The 22065-nt window shown below is 34.5% G+C and overlaps 1 protein-coding gene and 1 non-coding gene across 7 annotated transcripts in view; both read left to right on the forward strand.

The window, feature by feature from the left end:
• GTF2A1 (general transcription factor IIA subunit 1) overlaps positions 1-22065 on the forward strand; it is a 46711-nt gene that overhangs the window by 19540 nt on the left and 5106 nt on the right. For 3 of the 6 annotated variants that reach the window (XM_074235595.1, XM_074235593.1, XM_074235590.1), the window contains exons 3-8: positions 6027-6234; positions 8795-8859; positions 9972-10056; positions 11897-12030; positions 17759-18079; positions 18654-18743. In XM_074235595.1, the coding sequence (XP_074091696.1) occupies positions 6027-6234; positions 8795-8859; positions 9972-10056; positions 11897-12030; positions 17759-18079; positions 18654-18743 (903 nt within the window). The remainder of the gene's footprint in view (positions 1-6026; positions 6235-8794; positions 8860-9971; positions 10057-11896; positions 12031-17758; positions 18080-18653; positions 18744-22065) is intronic. The other 3 variants (XM_074235594.1, XM_074235592.1, XM_074235591.1) reach the window with 2 other exon arrangements.
• Positions 8214-8358, forward strand: LOC141523203 (small nucleolar RNA SNORA79). The gene has a single exon (XR_012478394.1). It is a non-coding gene; the product is annotated as a small nucleolar RNA SNORA79 (small nucleolar RNA).

Here is a 22065-nt window from a genome sequence, read left to right on the forward strand (position 1 = left end):
GAAGTTAGATTTAAACTCAGGGCTGGTGCTCTATCCGTTGTGCCACTTAGCTGCCCTAATTTCTTCAGTTTTTAAATGGGGAAAATAATAGCACCTACTTTGAAGGACTGTGTACAGAACAAATGAGATCCTAGTTATAAAGTACTTGGCATAGTGTATGGCACAGAGTAGATACCATACAATGCTTATTCCCTTTTCCCTCTTCTGTTTCCTTGCTCTGTACATAAAACACACGTCCTTTTTTAGTGCTTCTAGCGCTTTTGGACTCTTCTATTCCTAAATATTCATAATGGTAACTTTCTCTGACATTTAACTTTACTTAAGTGTTATTAATCGGTTTTCTTTGCCTACAGAAACAAGATGGTAATATCAAATTCAGGGAATTGGGGGTTTTGTTTTTAGTAAGCATGTAAAAAATTCATTTTATACTTGTTACTTTTTTCAGAAATTAATTCTGGAATTAATTTGGAAAATTGAATAAAATATTTTTACTAAAGCAGGAAGGAGAGGGAGGGAAATGAAATGATCTTTAGTCAAGGTTATTTTTGGACACTGTGTGATTCTATATTGATGCCAAACAAAAACTTTAACTTTTATTTAAATATTAAGCTTATTTGTATGAAATTCAGATTTTGCAAAATTAACCAGCAAATCAGTGACTTGTCTCCCAAGGATATAAAGCCTTTACAGGAACTATTAGGCCATCATTCCTTTCCCTAAAAAATGCTCTCCTTCCTAGCCATTTCTTTTTTCCAGAGGGAATCCCCTTTACTTGGACTGCCCCTCTTCTACCCATTTATGATCTTGAACAAATCCTTCTCTCTGGATCTCATATTTTCTCGTGAAATGAAGGGACAGAATGAGATAATCTCTAAACTTTCTTTCAATTCTAAATCCTTGATCCTAGAAGTGGAAATTTCTCACAGAAAAAAAAATATTTTTAAATAACAATGATGGCTCTAATTTTATGTAGTTTTCACAGCTTTCAAAAGATGACTACAAAATGAATAGTAGTTGTACTTTCATATTTCAATAGAATTTGGATCTTGTTGATGTGAGACCCCTTTCATCTCAGGTTCATTTTTTAATTTCTCTATTCCTTCTCATTTGATGCTATAGTTTTATCTATATCTTTCTATAAATTTTCCATACTGGATCTCCCAGTCTCCTAGAGTATTAAGAATGGAGAACTTTCTATGGTTTATCTATTTAATTATACTCAGAAATGTCTCTTGTGTTTTCTCTTAGCTAGCTCTGAGCCTGGAATCAGGGAAATCAAGAATGCAAATCCAGCTTCAGACACTTACTGGCCAAGTCATTTAACTTGTCTGCCTCAGTTTCTTCAATTGTAAATGGAAATACCAAAAGCCTCTACCTGTCAGGATGGTTGTGAGATTAAATTAAATAATAATGTGTCATGTGGTGTTAGCACAGTGCCTTACACATATTAAGTACTTAATAAATGCTTGATTTCTAATCTTTCCCCTTCTCATCTGCAAATCATTGTTAATACCCTTTAGATTCCTTACGATGTTTGTTTCAGTGGTCCTTTTGAATCATCTGCAATGCTGATCGTTTTGTGATGATAGTAATATGGTTTTGCAAGGTATAGAATTGCTCAGAATACATTGCTACTTTAAAAATAGTTTTTGTGAAAGGGATCCTATGAAAGCATTGTGAAGTTTTCCAAATGTATTCCAGTTAAGTAGATTGGGTTCACCTTTTGATTATCATGCCTGTGTCTGTTAGTCTCTTATGTGCACTCTCTCCTTAATTCAATTGGTTGTCTATCCAACCGCATTTCACATTTTATCACTATAGTACGTAATTGGTGCTTAATAAAAAAATACTGATGAATTCCTCTTAACATTTGGATGTCTAGGGGCGGCTAGGTGGCTTAGTGGATAAAGCACCCCCTGGAGTCAGGAGTACCTGGGTTCAAATCTGGTCTCAGACACTTAATAATTACCTAGCTGTGTGGCCTTGGGCAAGCCACTTAACCCCATTTGCCTTGCAAAAAACCTAAAAAACAAACAACAAAAACAGTTGGATGTCTTTCTGTATCTTAAAGTATGTGTCCAAGAACAAAGATGCAAAGGTATAATGAAATAAATTATCTAACGAATATTGCTTCTGAGAGTAATGAATCACTAGTGTGATAAAGCAATCAAAAAAATTTGTCATCTTAGACTGCATTGAAAGGCATAGCCTTCAGGATTTGAGGATTGATTACTATCTTGGTTATATCACATCTATAATACTGTATTCAGTTTTAAGCTCCACATTTGAAAAAGGACTTTGATGTGCTGGGGAAGTTATTAGTCAGAATGGTGAAGAGCTTGAGGATATTTTGAAGCAATTGAGGATGCCTGAAGCAAGAAGACTTTGGGAGAGATTACAGTTGTCCATTCAGCTCATTGCTACATTGTCATGTAGACTAGGGTTTGGACTTGTTCTACTTACCTCTGAAGGCAGTAGGAATAGTAACTCAAGAATTGCCAAGAGGCAGATTTAGGCTTGATTTTCATGGGGGCAATTTGTAAAAGTTAGAGCTAACCTGAAATGGATTGGGCTGCCTTGGAAGACAATTTTCTAGTAAACTTGAGTTTTCAAGCTCATTGACCCCAGGATAAGAATAACTGGTCTAGACTCATAAAGATTTTATAGCTAGTGCTAGGACAGTAGGCAGGTAGACTTACTGATGTTATTTCCGTGTGTGTGTGTGTGTGTGTGTGTGTGTGTGTGTGTGTGTAATGCATTGTTTTTACTGCCTCCAGAATAAAATAAATTTCATGTATTTGGGTAATCCAGTCACTCTTAAAACTGGGCCATTCTTGTATTAATTTCCAATTTATCTTTTGGTTTTATTTATAATAAGAATATTAATGAATAATTAAATAATTAAAGAATATTAATTAATATTTCCCTATAGTCTCATCACCACCACCTTAGTGATTTAAAGATCATGATTAAAAATATTAACATTTTAAATTATTTTAAATGATCTTGAAATTGTGATTATTAATATCTTCATCTCATTTTTCTGCCACTAAATCATAATCTCTGTGAAAACAAAAGTTTGGGGGGAGGCACATAAAATGGTGGACTGTGTTTTATGTTTATTAGGATGGTGGTTTATTGTGGTCAAACTCTGGTGAATTGGTATATTTATAGTCAGGCTGGCCTCAGCAAATGTGTTTTGCTACTGTAAGCTTTCCTAGCTTGGTAGAACCTGCAGGCCTGTATGCTGCAGAATCCTGCAGTCACACCTCCTGTATTACGATAAATCCTTTGAGTTGGTCTTTGATGGAGGACAAGCACTGTTAACCTTCATCTCATAGATGAAGAAAACTATATTCAGCAGTGGCAAATTGACTTTGCTAAAATGACAGAGCTAGTAGAGTTCAGCTTATTGAGTCCAAGTCTAACACTGTTTTACCTGATCCAAATTGTTTCCTTATGCCAAAGGGTAACTATTACTGTGAATGACAAAGACTTGTGCTGGTTGGCCTTAAATTAAAGCACCCAATGATAATACTATTCCTTGAGGCTGATTACCCTCAGGACAGAACTTGATCCAAAATTGGAGATTAGTGGTATACATATTCCTTAGTCATTATGCTTACAGTGATAGATATCTTGTTACAATTTCCAACATTCAATAATTTTTTTTGTTGTTTGCAAGGTAATGAGATTAAGTGACTTCCCCAAGATCACACAGCTAGGTAATTATTAAGTGTCTGAGGTCAAATTTGAACTCAAGTCCTCCTGACTTCAGGGCTGGTTCTCTATCCACTTCCCCATCTAGCTGCCCCTCAATTGTATATTGGTAATTTTTTGATATGATTTTTAATATTCTTCCTTAATCTGTAGCATCTTAAAAAGTTGATTGCTTTGGGCAGGTTTTTGCAGATAATTCTTTTTTTTCTTTTACAAAGTAATGAACTTTTTTTTATTTATTTTTTACTTTTTTTTAGGTTTTTGCAAGGCAAATGGGGTTAAGTGGCTTGCCCAAGGTTACACAGCTAGGTGATTATTAAGTGTCTGAGCCCAGATTTGAACCCAGGTACTCCTGACTCCAGGGCCAATGCTCTATCCACTGTGCCACCTAACCACCCCCTTTTTTAATATTTTTATTATTTCTTTTTTGCTATTTTAAAGATTTTATTTTGAGTTTTACAATTCCCCCCATCTTACCTCCCTCCCTCACCCCCCCACAGAAGGCAATTTGCCAGTCTTTACATTGTTTCAATGGTATACATTGATCCAAATTGAATGTGATAAGAGAAATCATATCCTTTAGGAAGAGACATAAAGTATAAGAGATAACAAGATCAGACAATAAGATATCAGGGTTTTTTTTCCTAAATTAAAGTTAACAGTCCTTGGTCTTCATTCAGACTCCACAGTTTTTTCTGGATGCAGATGGTAGTCTCCATTGCAGACAACTCCAAATTGTCCCTGATTGTTGCACCAATGGAATGAGCGAGTCCATCAAGGTTGATCATCGCCTCCCATGTTGCAATAGCTGCTTTCTCCAGAGTCCCCAATCTGATATATTTTATAGAAATTCTAGCAATGGAATGAAAAAGAAATTAAAAGCATAAAGAGGGAGACTATTCTATTTGAAATGAATGGTTTTCAGCCATCTGAAGCAGAGCTATGACTTGAGGAGGAAAAATTCTGATTCCAGTCTTGACTTGATTCTTGCTGCTCACTCTTCCCTCATTCCTTATAGGAGAGTTTGTCTAGAGCCAAATCAAAAGCATGTGAAAGGAAGTTGTATGTCACCTCATGACTAGAAGTCTGGAAACAGTTTGTTAAGGTTTTTAAATGTCAGACGCAGAGGGGGTGGCTAGGTGGCACAGTGGATAGAGCATTGGCCCTGAAGTCAGGAGGACCTGAGTTCAAATCTGGCCTCAGACACTTAATAATTAGCTAGCTGTGTGACCTTGGGCAAGTCACTTAACCCCATTGCCTTGCAAAAAAAACAATCAGACACAGAGGAGTTATATCTTAATTCTAAAAATAGTAGGGACTCACTAGTGCTTCTTGAACAGGAGAGTTATAGGGTCAGACCTTTGCTTAACAAATGTTTTAGCAGCTACATAGGGGATGGATTGGAGAGGGGAGAAACTAGATTAGAAGACATCTGTGAAGACACTTCAATTGGGTTGACCAAAATTTGTTGTTAGAGTGGACACAGATGTGGAAGGTGGAAGGGTGTTTCATAAGAAGCTTATAGGTGCCTGGACTAATGTAAAGTCGAAAGATGGTAATGTTTTGTGAAATTAGAGTAAAAACACATGATGCTTTATGAATCATCTTACAATCTACTTGTAGGTTTCCTTGTTTTTCTATTCTCCTGTCCTATCCTTCCTCTCTGCCTCCTGTTAATGAGGGTAGAGACTACATAGCATCTAAATGTACTGTCTCTCCATTCATCTAAGTATTTTGTACTTAGTATGTCAGAAAACAGAAACAGAAAGTTTACCCTGTAATAAACTCCTGATGCCATAATTGTATTGAGGCATAATATAGTGACTGATAATATCATTACTTTTTTAGCATCAAGAGGTTTTTACATATTAAATGTATTGTATTTAAAGAGTAAGAAAATTATGCAGTCTTATTTAAATTTTTGTATTAAAATTGTTAATACATGTTACTTATATATTTGAGTTACTTATGTATAATGGTTGAATAGATGGGATGCCAGCTTTTAATAGTATAGTTGAAGTTTTTTTTTAGAGGGAGTGACTAAGCATATTATCATTATGCCTAAAGTAGAAAAAAATAAAGTTATCTCTTTTATCATTAATAATCGAGGATTTAAAAACTCTGTGAGGAACCTGGGAGTTCATAGAGCCCAATCTATTTCTTTGATAGATGAGTTTCTCTTTTATCTCCATTTATTTAGTAAGTATAAATCTGTAGTGTGATTTATATTTACTGTTGATATTGACAACATACAGAATTTTTATTTCTGCTTATCTGTATTTAGCTCTGTTTTTCTTTTACCTTAGTTATGGGAGAATAAGCTGATGCAGTCTAAGGCAGTGGATGGATTTCACTCAGAAGAACAATATTTAATACAAGTGCAGCAGCAGCAGCAACAGCAGCAACAGCAACAGCAACATCACCATCATCACCACCATCAGCAAGCACAACCCCAACAGACTGTGCAGCAGCAATCTCAAACCCAACAGGTCCTTATCCCTGCATCACAACAAGGTTTGTATGAAATTGGTTTCAGACATTTAGATGTCTCTTTTCTTTTTCTTGAAGGAGAGATTAAATTTGAAAGAGTTAAACCAATCATGGTTAAATAGTGCTTAGTGAAACTAAAAAGTGGCATGAAATATTAATGTTGGCTGATGGCCCAGTTTCTTTCTTTTGGCTCAGTAATGTGCATATTCATTTACTCCTCCAAGATTAGTCTAACAAGGGAGCTACTATCATAATACTTTGCTCTTGGTGGGTACTTAAATATTTGTTGAATCAAATTAATGCCTAGTCTCATTTCAATAGGATCAAGATTTAGAGGTGGAAAGGACCTTAAAGATAATCTATCATTATCCAAAGGTAATATTTATTAGCTCAGCCCCTTCACTTTATAGAGGAGAAAACTGAAACCTGGAAGAGTTCATAACGGAACTGGAATTTAAGCCTATGTCTTCTAATTTGAAACTAACAGATGAAGTCTGAAATATCTGAGGATACAAAGGTTCAAGCTTCTCATCATGGAGATTTTAAGTCAGTGTAAACCAATTGCATAACAAATTGGGATCAAGCCTCCTCCTTTTACTGGACCCCCAGATACAGGGGGACATTTTTATGCATTAAATGAAAACAAAAGGATAACCAGGTTACACAAGATTAGATTTCTAATTAGAGGAAAGATTAGGGAATTTCCAAGTTGGGAGGAGGAGAGTAATCAGGTACAACTCCCAGAAATTTAAAAAAAATTGTCCCCACACGTTTCCAAGTGTCTATTCAATTAAGGAATAAGGATGCAGTAACTGATTGACAACTTGGGTTGTTTAAGATGTATTATTGTGAGAAAACTCCTTCCCACTATTTTTGGATCTGATCCTGCTACTAGTCAGCATAAGTTAGGTCCTTAGTTAAGGGACTCAAAGCAAATAGGTAGAAGTAGTCCTCCTTGCCAGCCAGATCTAGATTGAAACAATGCAATAAAATTTTCTTACAGAACAAAAATTGGACTAGACCCATAATTGAATAGAAAGGGAACTGAGCTAGCTCCAGAGTTGTCACAAGGTGGAGTAGTCAGTATGATTGATTTAATTCCCATACTGCCCACAAAATTAAATGCGCATTCCATTATTCTTTGCTCTTAACTATCTGTGAAAATAACAAATTATATTTCACAATTGAAAAATACCTTCTATGTCAAAAGTTAAGACAGAAATAGTTTTTTAATTTTTCCTTGGAGAAAGATTTGTTCTATAATAGTTAAGTCAGTTACCTGTGTTGAGTTGCAAAATGAGTGGGTTGAATTATATGCTGATTAATAAGCTGTTTCAGCTTTAAGAATTGTGATTCTAATCATTTGACAATATGACTAAGAAATTTATTTCATTTTGTAAAGAACCTTTATCATTTGAAACATCACTTATGAATTTCTTTATAAGTTCAATTATTTTCCAGTATGTGGTTTCCATAAGATGGGCTAAACTTGAATAACAAGAAATATCCTAGTTAATTTTATGCCCTTGATTTTTGTGTAAACAGAAAAGGCATACAAATTTATAAACACTTGTGAAGTAGTATGGTAACTGCACTTTGGAAATGTGATGATTTCATCAGTTTTAGGTAATGATTTAAATCACAGCACTTGTGATTTTTTAGTCTTGAGTCAGCTTTTTTGAGTTGCTGTGACTGAAAAAAAATTTCACCTGGTGACCCATCTTTTGTTGATGAATCTGACCCCAGTTGTCTAGCCTGGTCTTCAAATAGCGGTTTAGGTTGGGTTTTACTCTCCTGGCATAACCTTACTTCCATACCAAATGATGCTAGGACTTTCAGTGAAGTGTAAATAAATAGTATTTGATGTAATAAGTTGACATAAATATTGTTAGATATTGGAGAATTTTACTCTTAGTTTACTTAGAGATGGAGGGGATTTTTTTTTCCATTAAACAAGTAATTTTCATTTGATAATCTTGAAAGACATTTTCTCCTTTCCGGTTTGATGACTGTTCCTCCTATTGCCTAGAGCTCTGGCATTAGGATTTTAAGTCATCATACATTAAAATTTGACTTTCTTCACTCAGAGAATATTTGGGATAAATGGGTTATCCTTTTCTTCTCTGAAATTTGCGGAGTCAAACACTTAAGTATTATACACTATTGGGGCAGCTAGGTAGCACAATGGGAATAGAGCACCAGCCCTGGAGTCAGGAGGATCTGAGTTCAAATTTGTCCTCAGATACTTAATCAGTTATGTGACCTTAGGTAAGTCATTTGCCTTAGCCAAAAGAAAAGTATTATACACTGTCTGCTATATATATAAAAAGTAATTTTTTTAAGGAGAAAAAAGAAAAATCGGCATAATTAAGCAGTACAATAAAGTCAGAAAATATGTGCATTGGTCAGTATCTCTTCTTTTGAGCATTCTCATTCTTTATAATTTTGCAGCATTCACATATACAGAGAGAGAGACATTCATTTTGAAATAATGAAATGTCTTTAATACCTTTTAAGGTTCCCAACTCTTTGTAAAGTTCTCACATATGAGTTCTTAAAACATTTGTTTTCGTTTTGTTTTCAGCAGCACCACCTCAAGTTATTGTACCAGAGTCTAAGTTGTTACAACATATGAATCCCTCAAGTATGGTAAGAATCATAATTTAACATTTTGATCAATTGTACCTTAACTTCATTCTAAATAGAATTTTTATTTATTGAAAGTTGGTACTTCATAGGAATTCTTCTTTCTAGCTAGCCTTACTAGCTATTCTTGATCCCTTCTATCAGTGCTTTCAAGTTGATGTAGCTTTTTAGAAATGGTGGTTTTTAAGTGAAATAAATGGGGAGAGGTTAATTATAATAGTTTGTACATACATTAAACACTCCATAAATATTAACTTATTGATTATTTTTTTCCCCTACCTCTATTCCTCTTTCAAATGTGATCCCCTTGAGAATAAAGATTCTGTTTTTGCTTTTCATTGTGTCTCTCATGCTTAGCTGGCATTTATAAGAACTTAATATATGGATTGTTGACTAGATTGTTAACATCCTCTTGGCTAATACCTAAATAACCGTTGTAAAGTTGATTAAGACTTCTGATATTTTTAATCTATTTCCTTCTTGAAATTTATAGGAAAAGGATTATTTCTAATATTTTGTGATGTAGATCTCAATTATATTTCTAATATTCATTAGTTTAGCCACTCCTTGAGTTATAAACCCTGTCTTACTCTTGAAAATACAGAAACTAAATGCCATTCTACTTGTCCACCATACTATTTTTATAACTACCAGGTTTTTTGTTGTGTTCATACTGCTAACTATTTTGTGGATCCATTTTTTAAGAATTTTATGTGACTTTAAAATAAACTATTGTAATACAGATCTTAAAATACCCTAAAAATTTGCTGGCCCAAGGTGAACTAGACCTTCCTTTCTAACTCTTCTTTGCTCTTTATCCTTCCCTTTTTTCCCCTCAGGAAAGAGAAATTTTAGATGTTTTGAAGTATAGTTATCTATATTAAAGATCCTCTGTCATAAATTTAAATTCTTTGGGAGTGTCCAAAGCTTTCTGGTGTCCTAGCTAAGATCCTTGACTATCATTTTCCTCTTTTTTCTAGAAGTAATCTTCAAGATAGCTTTAACCTTGCCCATTTTTTCTAATTTTGTTTTTTTTTGTTTGAAATTGCTTTTTCTGTTGTTTGGTTCAGTATTTATATTTGAGATCTGATTTTATTTTTACCTACTCCCCCTAGAGTGCTGCTGCCACTGCTGCTACCTTGGCACTGCCTGCTGGCGTCACTCCTGTTCAGCAGATAATTACTAATTCAGGTAATTCAGGTAATTCAAAATGATAGGTCTATTTGACATCTCAAAAATTAACACTATCACTCAGTCTTGATTAATAAATTTATGGTTTCATTTAATTAGGAGGCTGAAAGTAATTGAGTTTTTAGTGCCTATTTTGTGCATTCACTATAACTTTTTATTATTTCTCAATATAAATTCTGTTCATGTAAATATCAGAGGAGAATGTATACAGTGATATTGAGCACTAAGATCTGAACTTGACCATAGTTTAACCATGTTCCATATTATTATTATCATCTTGCTTAAATGGTCTGAAAGGAAAAAACTTTAGTGTCCGTCAGAGACAATTTATATAAATATACATATATTAAAATTATGTCTGTATATATTTATAAGTATTAGAAGTTTCCCCTGTAAGTTAAAATCCTGATCCAGGTTAAGGCCTTGTTGCATTTTCCTGGCACACTGAGAGTCAGATAGTACAGCAAATTAAATATTGAACCTGGAGTCAGGAATATTGAATTCCAAGTCATATTGTTTAAGAAACAAAGCATGTTCATTTACCAAGGTAAGTCAAAATACAAAGTATAGGATAAGGTTTTTAATTTGTCAAGCAGAAAAATATTTTAGAAGTATTCCCTTGGAGATGATTTCTTCTTCAAAACTAAGATCATATCTAGGGAATAACATAAGGATCACTTTTTTTTTTTTTTTTTTTTTTTGGCTGTATAGCTTTAAAGAATAAATGCTCTGATTAGTATGCCATGCAGCATTGAATAGACCTTCTTGGTCAGAAGGACTTAGATTCAGATCCCATCCCTTGTATTTTCAATGACTATCCAAAGTCATTAACCTCTTGTACACTGGACAACCTGGTAAGACTGTAAGTTGCGGAACAGCTGCCAAATCTACTCTACTCAGGGATTTCTTGGTGAGGCAAATATTCCTGACTATTGCAATCACTTTTTCGATAAATTAAATGTAACTATGTTGGTGTGTATACACACAAACAGGTATAATTTCTAAGGTTCTTAAATGAACATTTTCAATAGTCTGGCCCTTTGATTTTGCTGTTAATTTACTTTGGTTATTTACTGTAAAATTAATTTAGCTATTCCTTGAGGTTTAAATCCTATCTTACTCTTGTAAATACAAAGACCAACTACCCATTCTACTTATCCACTATACTATCACTTAAATGTCAGTCTGTTAGGCTATTAGGATTCCATTTTGAATGAAGCAATCTTTCCACTCAACCTCTAGTAGTCTGAAAAAATGTCTAAACGTAATGCAAGTAGGATCATGGGATTTAGAGCAGGGATTCAAAAGCCTTTAGATTTCTTCCCAGACTGATCTTTTCCAAATGTTGTATTGGAATGCTGTTATCATAATATACATATTTTTGAAGTTAACACCCTTAAGATTAAGATTAAGAATCCCTGATTTAGACACTACCTAGTCCAGCTTTCTCACTTTTTCAGATAAGGAAACTGAGGCTCAGAGGAGTTGTTATAAATTAGCAGAGAGAGATCGGATTTTAAAGTCCCAATTTCCTACTCACTCTAGATTCATCCTCTTAATAATTAACTAATAGAATCATTCTCTGTATTTCAGTCAGCAGATTGAATACTGTAATCAGATCAATTTGACTAGAATTTGGACAAAATTAGAGAAGGGAAAAAATATAAGAGAGAAGAGTCTAGAAGAGTATATTAAGTATAGATGATAACACTGAATTCAATTTTTAGATCTATTAACTAACTAGCATATTCTGAGAGCTTTTCTGTGAAGCCTATTCAATCTTAACTTCATAGGATATACACATCATGGCTTAAAAGGTAACTTGAATAACTTTTTCTTGTTGTTATAGGCCAGATTCTACAGGTTGTCAGAACTGCCACTGGAGCGCAGTACATCCTTCAGCCACAGCAGTCAGTGGTTTTGCAGCAGCAGGTTATACCACAGATGCAACCTGGGGGAGTACAAGCTCCTGTTATACAACAGGTAATAGAATCTTCAATGATAAGGAATACCATGTCTGTATATGGCACCTACAAGTGGTGTTAATTCTCACTGGTGTTAATATTGATTTTAATTAGTTATGGTTAGTGATGTTAATTCTTAGAATTTAAAGATTATAATAGTTGTCCTTCCTCATTTGGCATAAAAAACTACGACCTGTTCTGCCAAAGACCTTCCTTAAGTAAAACTAAGTGGTTGTAGCAGAGGTAGAACTAGCTTGCCAGGTGTCTAAGAAATCTTTTTGATTTGTGTAGTATCTCTCCATCCAGAGTATTAATTGGCAGAATGGGATTCTCACTGGCAGAAAGGATACTGAGAGTCTCCTGGCTTTCTTTTTTTTTCAGACTTGTTTCAGCTTCTAGAAAAAGACTTCTTTTCACAAAGAAAATTAGTGCTTATAACTTGGCATTTTGAAAATCTTACTATGTACTGAAACATTGAAAGTTCTGAGATTCAAAAATACTTAATATTCAAGTCAAATAAATCTTAAAAACCATCTCCAGGGAATTGTGTTAGGTTCTGTGCACACAAAGATGAAGCTTGGAGAGAGAATAAATGTATTCAAAGTAATTATAATACAATTTAAAATAGACCAACCACGTGGTGTGTGTCTATGTGTATGTTTACAGAGAATAAATCACTACTAATTGAGGAGATCTTGGAAAATTTCAGAGAATCTAGGACCTTTGTTGGTCCTTAAAATATACAGGAAGATTTCACAGGATAAGGAAGTTAAGAGTTTGAGCTGAGTAGAAATTAGGTTTATGATATAAAGGCCAAAAGGACTACTTCCATTTTCAAACTGTTCTTTGGCTTGAAGTACCCACAATTTCTGGTTGTTTTCTTCAGATTGCATGCATCTGCTTATATTATGGTGGTAACAACCTCTTAATTGGTCTCCCTGCCTAAAATTTCTCACCACTCCAGTCCAGCCTACTGTCTGTCTTGCTGCCATCATTACTGCCAAAGTAATTTTGGTTCCCTTAATTGACTTAATTAAATTTGGTTTTCTATTGCTACCAGGATAAAATGAAAATCCCTTGATTTGACTTTTAAACCCCTACATAACATGGTTCCAGCCTTATCATTTTATCTTCGTGGAATATTACTCTGCCTCCTGTACTCTGATTCTTCCAAATTGGTCTTTTCTTTGTTTCTCACTTAAAGCACTCCATCGCCTTTCTCCACGCCTTTGCCCTGACCATCCCCTATGTCTGTAACATAATTTCAACAAGCAGCAGAAATGTTTCAAGGTTTAATTTTCCTCGTTTCATCTTATTTACAACTTACATGCTTATTTGATTTATAATCTGTCATGTTGCTTTCTTCTGTATTTTTCTCTTTGGTTTTGTAAAACAGTTTGAGACTACAAGTTTATAGATCATATTTTAAAAAGGGAGGAAAAATACTCCAGGTGATATCTGAATTCTGAAAACATTTCTACAATTCTGCTCAATAGCTGTCTGTTGAAGCTGGTATTTTTTCAAGTCTTTGTTGAAAATATGAATGAAGTGTACATAGACTGGTGGGTTGAATTTGGGGCCATTTATGTTACTGTTTTTAAAAAACAAAACAAAAAAAACTCTAAGATACAGCTTAAGCACCCTCTTCTTCGTGAAGTGTTTCCTGATTTCCCTCAATTGCCAATGCCCTCCTTATAAAAAAACAACCTTGGGGGCAGATAGGTGGTACAGTAGATAGAGCACTGACCTTGAAGTCAGGAGGACCTGAGTTCAGATTTGGCCTCAGACACACACTTAATACTTACTTAGCTTTGTGACCTTGGACAAATCTCCTAACCCCATTGCTTTAAAACAAACAAACAAAAAATAAACTTTGTATTTAATTGCTTACGATATATTTGTATTTGTTTTGAATGTAAGCTCTGTAGGTACTTTACATCTTTTCCATTAGAATATAAGCTTTTTGCAAGTAGTTTAAATTTTTTTATACTTGATCTCCAATACCCAGAAAAGAGTAGGAGCTTACTTGTTGTCCAGGTGTTGAAGCCAGCCAAAGTCATCTTTAGGTAACCTTTTAAGCCCATACCCTTGTCCCAGGAGTTTCCTCTTACATTTTGTGGCCAAATGGTCAGATATTATGATGGGAAAGTCTGTCTGGATCTAGCAGTATTTTGAGCATTGTTGTACAAAATTGTGTGTGTATACATTCACACACACCCCCCCCCCCAAAGCTACCCCATGAAGAAAGTGGTTTTTTCCTACCTTTTTTTTCTACTGGCCAATTTGCTTAATAAAAGTAGGCAATTCTTACCTGCTAAAATGAATAAATGGTTTTTAATTTCACAACAAGTGTATGAAGAATGATTTGGAGTGGGGGGAGACAGTGGCATCAAAAAAGCAGTCAGGAAGCTATTTTGTAGTTTCAATGAGAATAATGAGGGTTTACCCTAGGGCTGAAGAGGTGGAAAGAAGCCAAGTAGATAAGAGAAGAATTAAATCCTGAGGTATTCAGCAGTTGATAGATAATGACAAATGCCAGATGAGTCAAAAGACTAAAGAATCATTGATGACTGGAAGAATAGTGATATAATTAAAAGAAAGACTGCATTAATGTCAATCATGAGGACATTTAGTAGAGTTAATCCTGTACTGTACAACATTTTTATCAGTTACTTGGATGAAGGTATAAAATGGTATGTTTATCAAATTTGTAGGTTCATAAGACTGAGGAAAATAGTTTAAAGCATTGACTGTGATCATATCCAAAAAGATCTTAACATGTTAGAATTATGTACAAAATTTAATATAATGGAAAATAATTAAGGATCATTATTATAAAGTCTTTAGCAGATTAAAAAAAATTTGTAAATATAGGACAGGAAAAGGGAGTGTGATGAATAGAATGCCAGGCCTGCATTCAGAAAGACTCATCTTTCTGAGTTCATATCTGGTTTCAAACATTTACTATTGGTGCTGGGTTGACAGTATGCTAGTTGTTTGACCTTATTTGCCTCAGTTTTTTTATCTGTAAAATGATCTGGAGAAGAAATGGCAAACCATTCCTGTATCTCTGTTAAGAAAACACTAAATGGAATCATGAAGATTTGGACATGACAGAAAAAAAGACTGAACAACAACAATGAAGGACAGGAGAAACATGACTTGAAAATATTTGCTGTGAGAAAAATAATAGGGACTTAAGGAACTGCAATCTTAGTCTGTTAAATAATATATGATAGCTAGAAAGGGAATAATGTTTAAATGCACATATAAATGAATAAAGTCCAAAGTAAGGTAGGTTGTTAAAGTCTCACTGTCCTTTACTACAGTATGTGCATGTCATTTTTAAGTACCACATTTTAGAAACCAAAAAATAATTGGAATTCACAAATTGTACTCTGATTTACATGGCAAGGTAGTTGCTTAGGGTCAAGCCCTTCTCCATCTGAAGCCGTGAACCAGGACTAGAAATTGAATCTAGAATAGTGATTAAAGTTCTATGCACTGCTGCAATCTATTATTTTGATCCATTTCTGGGGGTCTTAGTGAATTCCTTGGTTCATGCAGTCACTCACCAGGAAGTCCTTGGCTCTAGGCCTTGTCCCCCTAAAGCTGCTTAGATAAATTTAAACTAACTTCAGACCTGTCTTCTGGAAATTGGCTGAGTTTCCTTATTACATCACTACCACAAGGTGATTTTTGTCCCCTAGAGTATCTAGACTTGAGTTAGCACTGACCTCAATCCAGTCTTGTTTCCTGGATCCTCTGGCATTATTTTATGGGGAAAAGGATCTCATTGGTATTTCTCTTTATTTTTGGTGGTACTCTTTAGTGTTACATTTTTCTTCATCATGTGATACAGTTTGTGCCCATGTGAATCACCAATGTGGATCTTAGTGACTTTTGACAAATTTATTTGGCGTTTTCTCCATCTAAGTGTCCTGGAAGGATAACAAACTTTACTCTATTGTCATTCTAGAACTTGACAAATTCCCAAGTTTTAACTTAAAAAAATGATGCAAGTAAACCTTGAAAATAGAGAATGGAGAAAAAAGAAAAGAAAGCTGAGACTAGTCATGTGAAATATCCATGTGAAACTAGGAAGAACAATCACTGAAGAAAACTGAGGACAGTGTAATAGTTTTAAATTGTTAAACTTGAGGTGAAAAGACTATAGGAAAGTTTGCTTAGGATAATAGAAATAGCATATTTGTAAAAAATAAATAAAGAATCAGTAGAGAGATAGAGATTCAAGAGGAAAGAGAATGGGAATGATAGAAAAAACTTATCAGAGGAGACCAGAAGAGATTAAAACATGAGTGCAAGTGGCCAGGTTTGCCTTTGCAAGGAAGAGGACAACATAATTAAAATATAACTCTAATTTTCCTTCCAAATTACCATCTCCCTAGCTTGCCTGTTTCATTTAAATGGACCACTGTTTTCAGTCAGCTAGGTGTCATCCTCAATTCTTCACTCCCACTAATCCATTCCATGTCAAATCAATTGCCAAGCCTTGTTAGTTCCTTATTTTGTCCCCTTTTAGTTACACTACAGCTATTTTATTACAGGTCTTCATCATCCATACTGCTGAAATAACCTCTTGCTGAATCTCCCTGAATCCTAATTTCTTCCCTTTTAATCCATCTTCCACATTGCTGACTAATAGATTTTCAGGTCCAATCGTGTCATTTTCATGTTCATAAAACCTCAGGGGCTTCTTGGTTGGTTGACCTTTTTTCTCAAAGAGGACCAAAATGACATGACTATGTTAGTCTTATGTGTGTCTGACTGTGGTTGATCAGACCAGTATGACCTTTGGGTATACATAGTTCATGTGAATGCCTGGGTAGATTCTCTAAACTTGTGCATCACAAATTTCCTTTGAACTATTTCAATTGTTTGTTCATTGAGCACAGCATCCTCTTTGATGAGGGCATGCCATACTATGCCAGTGTCTCCCATGTTGCTTCTTTACTACCTTTGTTTTTGTTTTTTTGCAAGGCAATGGGGTTAAGTGACTTTCCCAAGGCCACACAGCTAGGCAATTAGTAAGTGTGTGAGGTCAGATTTGATGCTTCTTACTACCTTAATAAAATATAAATCCCTCTTAGGCATTTCTAGTATTAAAGGTCTTGATAATCTGACTCCAGGCTATTTTTCTTTTCCCATATTACTTTAATAAATAATTATTGTTCCTCATATAGAACTTTCCATTTCTTCCTTCTCATACCTTGTATTCCCTGTGCCTGGAAGGCTTCCTTTCCTACCTCCTCCTACCTCTTTTAGTAATCTGTGGCTTCCTTCAAAGTTCCATCCCTTAGTGTAGAATCCCTACACTGGTTGTAGAATTCTCTATATTTATTTTGTATCTATTGAATTTATTTATCTGTGAATATATTAATGTTTGATAGACTAAAGCAGAATGAGAGGAATTAAGGGAGTTTTGTATAATAGGAAGGGAGGGCAATGAGGGAGTTCTGGGAGCTTTTAATCTTTCCTGTAAAGTTGTCTCAGTAGTTCACTGAGATAAAAAGGGGTAAAGCAACAGAGCAAAGGGAAAATAGAGAGGAGGTTTGGGTCTTGTTAAGTTTTTTGATAGAAGAAATGTTTTAAAAGGTTTCCATATAGTGCTGAGGAAGAAATTGAGGATAGCGTAAGTTTTTTTTATGAACTCAGTTATCATGAATGATATGATATGATGAATAAGTACCAATGAGATTTTAATATTCCATTTCCTTTTGTGTCAGGTTTTGGCTCCTATCCCTGGAGGGATACCACCACCAACAGGTGTCATTATACAACCTCAGCAGATCTTATTTACAGGAAACAAGACGCAAGTCATTCCTACCACAGTGGCAGCTTCCACTGCAGCACAAGCACAGATCACTGCAGCTGGTCAACAACAACCACAGCAGCAACCTGCCCAGCCACAAGCTCCTTTGGTGCTACAAGTAGATGGGGCTGGGGATACTTCATCTGAAGAAGATGAAGACGAAGAGGAAGATTATGATGATGAAGAGGAAGATGATAAAGAAAAAGATGGAGGAGAAGATGGACAAGTTGAAGAGGTAAGTTTGGGGAAAATTTGGAATTGAAAAACTTCTTAGAAAAAGTTGAAATTGAAAAAGTTCTTCATTTATCTTAACTGCAGGATAGAGCTTGAACTAGCTAAAGTGAAAATATTTAATACATACATTTCTTTTTAGTTTAAGGTCCTATTCTGTAGATTTGTAGATTCAGTGATTATAGTGAATAGTGATAAGATTTATGGCAGTTAAGTCATAGCACTTAGGTCTATAGGGATAGTTAAAATATATCAATTTCCACACTTGAACTCCTAGAATAGAACTAAATATGCAGCTTCTTTGATATTGCAGACAGATTGTCAGTACATTTTTTCTTGATGTTACTACATATAATTAAGAATATTGAAAAATGAAAATCAATCCTAGATAAGCAAATTATCTTTCAGATAAAGAATTTTTCTAAGTCTCTCAAATTGTTGATTTTAGCAATTAAAATTGGAAATGGTAAATTATGCTACCATTATATTCATGTGTATACTTTCAGAGAACTTCGGTAGCGTTTGATGCTAATTATAGTTGAATTTATTGTTAGTAAATTAATGTGTGTCTTTTCTAGGAACCCCTGAATAGTGAGGATGACGTGAGTGATGAAGAAGGACAGGAACTGTTTGATACAGAGAATGTTGTTGTGTGCCAATATGATAAGGTAAGGAGTTTAACAAACTGTAGAAGTCATTGATTGAAATTTATATTCTTGGCCTTCTTCCTACTACAAATGCTCACCCATTTGATTTTAAGAATGAAAGTAAAAAACCTTTTAAATGGGTATTGCAGTAGAATAAGCAGAATGAGGAGCATGTATGAAGAAAGGTGGCAATTGGAATATTGAGGAAATTTAGTAGAAGTGGAATTAAAGACCCATTTAACTGGATAGAAGAGGAAAATGAGAGAAGAAAGTACTAAAGGTTACTTTTGGATGAATAATGGGAGATTAAGTGTGTGCTATAGAACAATAATAATAATAGTATATTGAAGAAGATGAGTAGATTTTGTTGTTGATTTTCCAGATCCTACTAGACCTTCCAGGTAGAAATCTCTTGGATACAGATAAAAGTACAGATCTGGATGATTCAGGGGTTAATGTGCATATGAATGAAAATGAAACCTTGAAAGTGGATTGTGTGTAAAGGAAGAAAGAAGAAAATTGTTGGGGAATACATTAAAAGATCAAGAAAAGATTTAAGAGGCAGCATCCAAGATAGAAAAAGCATTGGAATGGTAGAACAGAATAATGTTCTGTCCCTGAAGCTGATGGGATAAAAAAAAAAAGTATATACAGGAAGCAATTATCAATTGAGTCAGATGCTATTGAGAAGTCAGAAGCTATTGGATGAGACTTCTGAAGTATTTAGAAACCTTTGAGAGAGTACTATGGCGAGTGAGGAGCTAGATAATCAGCATTTATTTAGGGCTGATTCTTGTGCTAGACACTAGGAAAAACATGAAAGAAAAAAGGTGAATGGTATTTGGATGTAGAGTCAAAGGAAAGCCAGTTTGTAAACAGCAGAATAGGGAAAGAGAAATGCAAAATAGATTTTAAAAAAAAAAAGATAGCAGGAATAAGATCCTGGAGGACATGGAAGGGAATGGGATCCAGGGAGTAGGTGGGTAATCATTAGCCTGATTAAAGAGTACCATCAGCAAGGAGACCAAGTGACCTGGGGGGAAGAATGTTGGATTTGGAGTGGAGACATCCTGGGTCCAGGTCTAACCTTTGATAGCTGTGTGACCTATAGGCAGGCATATCACCTTTCCAATCTTCGCCTTTCTGTAGGTGGAAATAATGCCTCCAATACCTTCTTCATAGGGCTATAATGATGCTCACATGAAATACTGCATCCAAAATACTTGGCGAAATTTTAAAGTGGCATAGATGACAATTCTGTGACTTGTAGGATGGAGGAGCTAATGGGGGGGGAACTGAGGTATGAGGACTATAGTTGAGTTGAAGAGGAATAGGAAAGCAATACTGTTCTTAATTCTTCTCAGTTCAAAGCATGTGTATTGTGCATTTCAGAAACAAAAAACTAAACTTGAAGTTAGTTGCAGAATAAAAGTATTTACAGCTTATTGTGATAAAGTATTGGATTTGAATTTAAAAGTCAGATTTGAATTCTACTTTTTGCTTACTACCAATCACTTTATGAAAAATTCTTTCTTTCTGATACTTTATGAAAAATCTTGCCTTCACACCTAAAATGGGGAGGGGGGAGTTGATCACTTCTAGTTTCAGATGATGATTATTTCAATATGTTTCGCTGTGCTTTTAAGTTAGGTTACTTTCTTTCACAAATAGGAATAATGTATCCCCTACCTTTAGCCATTTTACTGATTTCTCCACCAGAGGGCACCCAAAAGAAGTAGATGAAAGACCGAGCTCTAAAATACACTAAAGTACTTAGTATCATTCATTATATCACAGCAATAAATTAAACTTCTGATATCAAAAGTCTCTAAGTGTATCATTTAGGTGTATGACATTCATCTCCGTATGTTTTGCTCTGCTTTAAGTTAATTAGGATACTTTCACAGTTGTCAATCACTATATCTGCAAATGTATGCATATTAATATATACTTACAACTGGAATACAAATTGATATGAGAGGATATAATAATAGAGAACATCTATCTGAAGGATTGTCATGTATAAGAGAAATTAGATAGTCTGAAGTTCAAGGAAAGAACTCTAGACCTATTGAGTAGAATTCCTTCCATTGACTTTTTTCCATAACAGTGTCATATTGGAAGAGGATATTTTACAATGCTAGTATAATTCTGAATTGGAGTGAGCTCAAAAGGATTTTTAGATTTGAAAAAGATATTCCATAAATTGAATTAGCTAGCTAGGGAGATTGTTTGGAATCATCAAGATATATTGTTTAACTTAGGTGGTGGCAGCAATGGAAATAAAATTAATAAAGGACCTATTGAAAGAAAAATGGATAGAATTTGGTGACATTTTTGAGGTACAAAAGAAAGGTAAGTAGTTTGGTAGGAAATCATAGTATTTAGAAGTAGGAGGAAGCTTAAAGATGGTTTGGTTCAATTTCTGCATTTGCAGTTGAGAAGATGTTAGGTGACATAGAATCAGATTTTGACATCAGGTCATTTGGCTCAAATTCAGTCTTTTTTTCCCCCCACGTGATGACACTATAGCAAGAGTTTTGTGAGAAAGGTGGGGAGAGAGTCCACAGGTTTTATCAGACTGGCAAATGATGGCCATTGGCATGAGGAAAAAGTAAAAAGTATGAAGATTATAAGTACCCCCAAAAATTGTGAAGAAATTTTGTGATAAACTTGAATTAGAAGTGATTTGTTTTTATTATGACTCTTAGATTAGGCATTAGGGACAAGGAAGTAAAATAGTATGGATAATGGAGATCTGTTTAAGTTTTAAAGTTTTACATTTCTACTTCCTTTCCCATCAAAATTTTTATATAAAGTATAGTTAGAATTAGTTGGGTTTAGTTTTTCTTTCATTTTCCTTCTCTGCTGAAAAAGTCATAAAAGATGAAGAAAAGTAAATCCTCTTTATTTCTTAGCTTTATTGTTTAAATTTGAAGGTAGCTATAATTGGCAGGAATTTAATAAAATTCATCCAAATGAGGCAGCTTAAGACTTAGTAAATAGATGCCTTATTCTGTATTTAGGTTACACACACACACACACACACACACCCCTATTTCAGTGTATAAGATAATATGTAAGAAAGCATTTGTAGGACAGAGATAATACAGTTGGTAGATAGCTTAAGATTTGAACAATAAGTTAAAAACTCATAACTATAAAATAAAGATAATTTTTACATTATTGACTTTTTTAAAGACCTACTGTTCCTTTTTGTATTTATACCACACTAATTTCTTCCCTCATAGCTTTATGTTTAGTAGATTTGTGCCTGGGGCTAATCACTTGACCTCTGAGCTTCACTTTTCCATTTCTTTAAATGGAGGTTATAGTGTCTCAC

This window comes from Macrotis lagotis, chromosome 4, assembly GCF_037893015.1.
Source record: "Macrotis lagotis isolate mMagLag1 chromosome 4, bilby.v1.9.chrom.fasta, whole genome shotgun sequence".
Lineage (NCBI taxonomy): Eukaryota > Metazoa > Chordata > Mammalia > Peramelemorphia > Peramelidae > Macrotis > Macrotis lagotis.